Source organism: Grammomys surdaster, unplaced genomic scaffold (genome assembly GCF_004785775.1).
Source record: "Grammomys surdaster isolate TR1022 unplaced genomic scaffold, NIH_TR_1.0 125742, whole genome shotgun sequence".
In the NCBI taxonomy this organism is placed as follows: domain Eukaryota; kingdom Metazoa; phylum Chordata; class Mammalia; order Rodentia; family Muridae; genus Grammomys; species Grammomys surdaster.
Window position 1 is genome coordinate 143,600 of NW_021620574.1, and position 7,856 is coordinate 151,455.

At 47.0% G+C, this 7,856-nt stretch overlaps 1 protein-coding gene across 1 annotated transcript in view; it reads right to left on the reverse strand.

The window, feature by feature from the left end:
* Positions 1–7,856, reverse strand: part of Dip2b (disco interacting protein 2 homolog B) — a gene marked incomplete at its 5' end in the record, with an annotated part of 109,850 nt that overhangs the window by 46,218 nt on the left and 55,776 nt on the right. The window contains 5 exons of the mRNA XM_028788260.1: positions 2,759–2,895; positions 3,494–3,633; positions 4,724–4,838; positions 6,157–6,276; positions 6,586–6,679. Of these exons, the coding sequence (XP_028644093.1) occupies positions 2,759–2,895; positions 3,494–3,633; positions 4,724–4,838; positions 6,157–6,276; positions 6,586–6,679 (606 nt within the window). The remainder of the gene's footprint in view (positions 1–2,758; positions 2,896–3,493; positions 3,634–4,723; positions 4,839–6,156; positions 6,277–6,585; positions 6,680–7,856) is intronic.

The window sequence follows — 7,856 nt, forward strand, 5'->3', positions numbered from 1 at the left end:
AGTGCCAGTACGGGCTGGAGCAATGGCTCAGGGGTTAAGAGTGTCACTTGACCTTGCGGAGGACCTGGGTTTGGTCCCCAGCATGCACATGGTGGCTCACAATCATATGGAACTCCAGGTTAGGAGTTCCAACTCCCCCTTTTGGCCTCCAAGGGACGCAAGCATGTACCATGGTACATGGATATACATGAAGGCAAAACACCTATACATATAAATAACTTTTTATTAAAAACAAAATGGAGAAGACAACTGCCTCTCAAGCATTGTCCTCTGACCTCTACATATGTGCAGCAATAGCAGTCTCTTTTTCTCCCCTCCTCTTGCTTCCCCCTCCCCCATTTACACACACAAAATACAATTCTTCCTGAAGTGAGGTGCAGTGATGTTAGTCTGTAACACCAGCTTCTCACGAGGCTGAAGCACGGGGACGGCAAATCCAAGGCAAGGCAGACTACTCAGTGAGACTCAGTCTCAAACAGCAAGCATCTTATTTTCAGTAAAGCAGATTTAATGAGGAGCACTATAAGCACTGGAAACAGACACATTCTAAGTACTCAAAGTCAGAAGCCAGGGCCAGCAAGTGGGTTACAGCACTGGCTACCATGTCTGATGACTTGAGCTCAATCCCTAGAACCCACATGGTAAGAGAGAGAAAAAACCCTTCAAGCTATCCTCTGACCTTCATATAAATAAGTACACACACACACACATATGCACACACACACACGCGAATGTACATACACACATGCATACACTAAATAAGTGAACAAAGAAATGTTTAAAAAAAATCTCTTTAGAGACAGTAACTGGGTGTGGTGGTTCATGCCTACAGTCCCAGGAACTCAGAAGGCTGAGGTAGGAGAATTACCAAGAGTTTGGGACCAGTCTGGGGTACAGAATGAGATCTTACCTCAAAACAAATTTTAAAGAAGGCGAACCAGGGATGGAGAAGGCAGCTCAGAATAGTAGTGTGCGCTTAGCCTGCACAAGGCCTTGTGCTGAGTGCCCGACTTGGGAAGACGGGGAAGGGAATGAGCGGGGAGATTTGGAAACACTAAAATGTACAAAACTAACAAGCTAGTCAACCAAGAAACAGGAAATGGAGTAAAGCAAGAGACTGGTACACACTCGTGACTCCTGGTACACACATGTGAGGCACACCCGCCTGGGAGCTTACAAGCTCCCTTCACCCCGAGTGAAGAGAAACTACTTTGAGGACAGAGACAGTGGTGCGGCTGGTGATGCATACTCTGCTGCTGTAGGCTGATAAACAGAGCGGATGGTCAGCCTGGGTCTTAGCCTCCTTCAGGCAGCATCTGTCAGATGACACGGTGCACTGTCATACAGAAGGCATGCTTCGCCACTGATGGCTAGCTCACAATCGCATGCACCCATCTCCAATGGAGTGGCTGAAACGCAGAGTTACTCTAAGCTGTCCTACCGTCTTGAGAAACCTAAGTGAGACTCTGTTACAGAACAAGCAACTCAAAGAGCTGAACGTCAGCAGTGGTCCTGTTAGCCCCAGCTAGGGTGACCAGCCACGGCCCACCAGCAGGACAGCTTCTCATTACAGCTTAGCTTGGCAAGCAGAGTGTCTGCAGGAAGGCGATGCACTGTGTCCTTAGGAAGTACTGCCTCGCTAGAGTACAAGCTTTACCTACTGCCCCACTTGTTCTGATAGAGCCCCAGCACACAAGGCAGTCTGGAACAGAGAAGACTTAGGAAGTATCTGCTTGAGGAACAATCTGACCTCTGCAAACGGCTAAGTCCTGTGTGTGTGTGTGTGTGTGTGTGTACATGTGTGTGCATGTGCACTCGCACGCACCCACACATGTGCATGTGTATGAAGGCTCAAAGTCTATGTTGAGTGTCTTTTTCACTGAGGTTCCTTTTCTGCCCAAAGCCTGCTAAGGCTGCAAGTCTACCTGAGCAGCTTGCCTGGGGATTACAGTAGCTGCTCTGCATGCCTGACGCTGGAGATCTCGGCTCAGGTTCTCCTGCATACACGGCAGGTGCTTCCCCAGCTCCCAGCTTTAACAGTGATCTGACACAGTAAGTACAACTGTCAGGTACTTTCAACGTCAAAATCTTGGACTTAAAAAACTTTAACGATGGTAAATCCACTAGAGTAAATCTTTGTAAGCCTTTTAATATCGAATAGATACACAACACCATTTCCATGAGTAAATATTAATTCATTTAGTGTTCAAAACAGCTTACAAGATAGGCAGTTTCTATTCACATTATGTTCTGCTTTGATGATTTTTTTTTTTGGTAGGTTGGTTTTTCCTTTTGGAGACAGGATTTCTCTGTGTATCCCTGGCTGTCCTGGAACTCTGTAGACCAGGCTAGCCTTAATCTCACAAAGATCCACCTGCTTCTGCCTCCCTAGTGCTGTGATTAAAGGCATGTGCCAGTATGTCTGGTACTTTTGCTTTGTTCTGACAAGGTCCTATCATGCAGCCCAGGTTGGCCTTGAACCTGAAGTCCCCTGACCCCAGGCTCCCAAGTGCTGTGATTACATGCACTCCCAACCATGACTGGCTGTCACTAGTATCTTAAAGACCTGTCCCCTCAGTGAGGCTAGGCAGCTCGCACTGCAGCTAGTGGGTGTGGAGTAGAACCTGACCTTAGGTACCAGGCACTGAAGACACCATCCCAGCCACTAAGCCATGCCCCACAGTGCTGTGCCGTCAGCCAGCAGGCCTCCTAGTAACACCCAACCTCATTGAACACCCCAGAAAACAACATCATGTACCTCAAATGTATTTTTGGTCACGCCAGCAAGTCCAAAGTACATCATCCCTCCCGTCTTGGAGCTGACACAGATTTCTCCAATCTCATCTGTCCTGCAGAGCTGGGGCAGTCCGTCTGGTTTCACAATGCACATCATGCCTAGTGCACAGAAAACACCAAAAACCTAAGAGTCCAGAAAACTTGCAAAGTAACAATTTTGTTTTGCAAACACAGAAGAGTTGCATTTTTACTGAAACAGCAAACATTGAGTAGCAAAGAGAAGTGCTTCAGAGAGCTGTGAACCAGACAGGTCCACCTAGTGCCCACAGCTCTTACACACTGCTTCATGGAGGAAGGAATGCAACAGGTGCTGGCCGTACATGGCGTTGACACAGCCCTGAGGGCCGCACACTGCCTTCCTGTTTGACATCTGCAGTGAGAGCCAGTGACTGGAATCCCTTTCCACGTGACAAAGCACAGTTGTGCATGCCTCTGAGAGGAAGCCTCCCACGGCATCAGGGAGGGGTCAGCATGGTGACACTCAATCAACACTGAAGCTGGGATCCCCCAGTTTGGCCCTCTTGTTTTGTCAGGCCCTCTGTCTCTCCTCTAGATCCCCCTTCTCTTTATGTGGTAACAGGGATGGAACCAGGGTTCTGGGCGACCCAGGCATTCTACAATCAAGCAACCTTCTCATCCCAGCACCACTACTTTGATGACAAATCTTCATGAAATCCCAGTGGCACCTCAGACTTACCTCCAGGCATGACATGTCCCACATCCTGTACTGTCAGAGCTGAATTTTTATCCTCAGTATTGACCCGTATGACCCCATAGCTCAGTCCATTCATTGAGAGAACAGCTCTTCCTGGCAAAGGAGCCCCTGGAACCCCAGGCCTAAAAAGGGAAAAAGAAAAACAAACCATCAAGTCAGATATATGCAAACAGGAATATATATAAACAAACGACTGGAAGAAAACACGCAGGGCTGAGAGACGACAGCTCAGCTGTCAAGGCACAGCCATGCCTGCTTGAAGACCTGGGTCTGACCCCCAGGCCCACATGGCGGAAGGAGAAAATCACTTCCCCCCAGGTTGTCCTCTGACTGCCACACACCTGCTCACACACACGAACATAGAAGTACATTTTGAAGAAATTAACAACAAAAAGCATGATGGCTCATGCTGCAATCTCGTACTTAAAGAGGCTGAGGCAGGAGGATCACAGCAAATTTGAAGCCAGCCTGGACTACATAGTGAGACTCTTGTCCCCAAAAAAAGAAAAGAAAAGAAAGAGAAAAAAGTGGGAGTGCAGGGCTGGGGAGATGGTCAGCACCTGGAGCACCTAGAGCACGCGCTCTGAAATCGGGAGAGCCAGAGTTGGGTCCCAGTGCCTATAAAACAAGCTGGGAACCCCCCAGATGTCTACAGCCCGAGGTCAAGGCTGCAAAGGCAAGGGGGTCACTGGGACTGCTTAGCTGCAGCCTAGCCAAGTGCAGCCTCAGTGAGAGACCCCACCTCAGAGGAACAGGCAGGAGGGACAAAACAGGACAGCCGACACTCTCTTCTGACCTTCATTCAAGAGCACCTCCTGCACCTTGCTCTGTGTGTCCACAGACTGACACAGACAATCCATAGACAATTTTCTTTATTTAACAAGGGGGAAAAGGCAGAGAGCAAAGAACATGCTGGTATGTACTAATAAAGGCTTAGGTATAGCTCACCACATCTGAAGTATAAGCAGCCTACTTCTAGTTTAAGAGGAAAAGGGTAATGAAAAATACCTCACAAATATGAGCTAAGAGTAATTAAAGTAAACTTGCAGTCTCTAGGTTCACTTCTGGCAAGAAGAGGTATATAGTGAGACTGGACTCAGTAATTGTACTTTTAGGTTTAGGAAGAGGAAGCAAAAAATCATTTAAAAGTCCTCTTTCCCATCTCACCCAGGCTGTGACAGACATCAAGAGAACCCTGACTGCAAACAATACCTTCGGATGGCTACGGTCATGGCCTCTGCAGATGTAGCACATGGACAGATGGCCTCAGGTTTCAGTCCGTGGCTTTGGAACAGACTCAGGAAAGCATCACAGGATGACACAGACCCTAAGGAGTTAGAACAGAGCAACTTGAAAGCTGAGACCACCATCTTCCTTACTGCAGGGAGCTGACAGAGTGGGAGTTGCATCTCTCTGTCAGAACTCACACTGTACACCATTCACTCCATGTAAACAGTTTAGCGTGCCTGTGAGGTAGCATGACACATGCTCATCCAGCCCAGGTGAGGTCTGTGAGAGTTCCTACAGTCACAGCCTAGAAAGGCTATGCCTACCAAAGGGGACAGAGCAGGATCGGAGACAACACTGTAGGCAACAGGCACCCAGGGGGGAACCTAGCAGCTCCTCCTGAAGGACTTCCTGACAGTTGCCAGGATACCTCACCAGTGGCAGTTTCACCTGCTCTAGGGACACTCGCTGGCTCCTTTATAAGTTCTCCACATGCATTTTAAGGCTGGACGATGAGAAAGTTCACTTAGGAGAAACAGCTTCCTGCTAAGTTTCACCAGAGACTCCTGAGTGAGGGACCAGCCTTTTGTGCATATCCAGACATGCAGACAGCACAGTAAGAACGCTACAAGTTTCTTACATATCCCTTCATTTGCTGCTTGGAAGGATTCATACCACATTCACATGATCGATCATACCGAGTTGCTTGCAAACCCCTCCTTGTACCCAATGAATGAGAGAGGCGTGGTTTCAAGAAGCTTCTAAGTCCATCAAGTGATGAATGGATAAACACATTAGTGCCTCTATGAAGGACTACATGACAATCAGAAGGATGATGCCAACTGAGGGGACCAAACACAGGATCACACTCATGCAAAGTACGCAGAGAGGGCAGATCTATAGAGATGGAATGAGGAGGGGATGAAGAGAGTCAAAAAGAGCCTGCTCCTCCACAGGACCCACGTGCCATTCCCAGCACCCAGTGTAAGGTGGCTCACAACCCTGGAATTCTAGTTCCAGAAGGTCAGACATCCTCCTCAGGCCGAGGGAACATGTACACATGCAGCATATAGCTCACAAACATAAACATACACATATATTTTTAAATGCTTTTTTTTTTGAAGGATATTTTAGTTTTGTTGCAGGTTTTTGTGGGGGAGGTGAGATTTTTTTGAGAGGGGTTTTGAGACAGGGTTTCTCTATGTAACATTGGCTGTTCTGGAACTCACTCTGCAGACCAGGCTGGCCTCAAACCTGGTCTGCCTGTTTCTGCCTCTTGGGATTTAAGACACTCATCACCACCACCTGGTGGGTGAGCTTTGTTGTATGCAGATTACATCTCGACACAGATCTCTTATAGAAGAGAAGAAAACACCCCGCCTGTCAGATGTTCCAGGATTTCTATACCCCATACTCACAGGGATTGGCGCCATCGGTGACAATTAGCATCCGCAGAGAACTCAGGCTCACATCCCTTTGGTCCCGATGTGCCATCATGGCCCAGTGTAAGTCTCGACACTTCACCAATGCTACTTTGGCTACAGATTCAAAGGGAAGAGAGTTATGACACACACACACACTAAATTTGGGTGTTTATTTAATATATTACAATTAGGACAATTTTGCTTATTTTAGTGATAGTTCTCACTTGGAGAAAAAGGAAACTCAACAATATAGGATTCAATGGTGCTAACTGAGGCTCACGCTCTAGAGAACTTATCTCAGCTCATAGGAAAGGACACAATGGGCTTACTCACAATGACAACATCAGAACTGGGTAAGCCCCAAGGCGAAGAACAAGACGAGCTTCCACCATTCTCACAGTTAATATGCAGATGTGTGATTACCTTTGTGAGCATGGACTCTCTGGACCCAAGAGAGAGGACAGGTCTTCATAACAGAGTAGGGTACACTAATTGTATGCATCTTATTCATTACATTCTGAAAATCAAAGAAACATAAAAAGCAATCAATAGAAAATGTATATTTAGCAACTTAAAGTTGTACTGACATTCTGCTAACAATGTTATAGGAATACTATGCAAGTGTATCCTTTCAAAAAATACTTGAGAGACTGGTAGTGGTGCTGAAGTACCTCTGAGAGCTATTCTCTAAGCCTGTCTCTTTTCTGGAGCACCACAGGACAAGTTTAGTGTCTATCCCTGTAGTCCACTGTCCACATGTACATAGATATACATGTCACTTTAGGCACATAAAGTATTTAAATGAAAGGAATCATAGTAGATCTGTATCTGCCACTTGCTGTTTTTACTTCTGATGTTTCCTAGATAAAATCTATGCAGCCCGGAATGAGGCGGCTCCCCAGCTCCCTCTGTATGGCTGCACACATTCAACAGCACGGCTATGCCGTTATTGGTGTGAAGGGATGTGTTTGTCCTTATGTCCATGGGCATGATGTATACGACTGTTTCTCTAGGGTAGCTACAGAAGACGTCCTGCAGGGTCACAAGGTTGCTGCTTTACAAGAGTGGGTAGGAATGACCGAGCTGCCATCCAGCCCATCTAGTGCTCCACGGTGCTCCTGCTTGCCACATGCTACGGCATGGGGGAAGGGAATAAAAACGGAACACACTCACAAAGCACAAAATGATATTCCCAGTTCCCTATGGGGTAAGCATTTGTAAAGATGGAGAGGAGAGAACTGAGGGTCTGGAATTTGCTGTCCCTCTTGCTACCTGTATTAAGGATGTGCAGTCCCCAGAGACCTAGCGTAGCACAGTCATCAAGTCTGTGCTGATTCTGCTGGGGCATTTGTGTGTTTGGGATGGTCTTACTCTACAGTCCTACCTAGCTTGGAACGCAAGTAGCCCATGCTAGTCTTGAACTCAGAGTGATTCTTCTGCCTCAGCCTTTCAATTGCTGGGGTTTTAGGTATCAGTCACCCCCTCTCCCAACTAAGCCTGAGTACTTCTCCTGCTACCACCTACCTGCCCTTATGTACAAGGTCTCATCCCCTGCCCTAAAGTACCTCGTGCTAGCACAGTCTTAGCTTCAGGAAAAAGGTTCTATCTACACTTAGATTATAGAAAGACAACCCCTCAAGTCCTCACAGAGTTACATTTTTTTTCTCAACTTCTGACTAAAAAAAAAAAAAAAA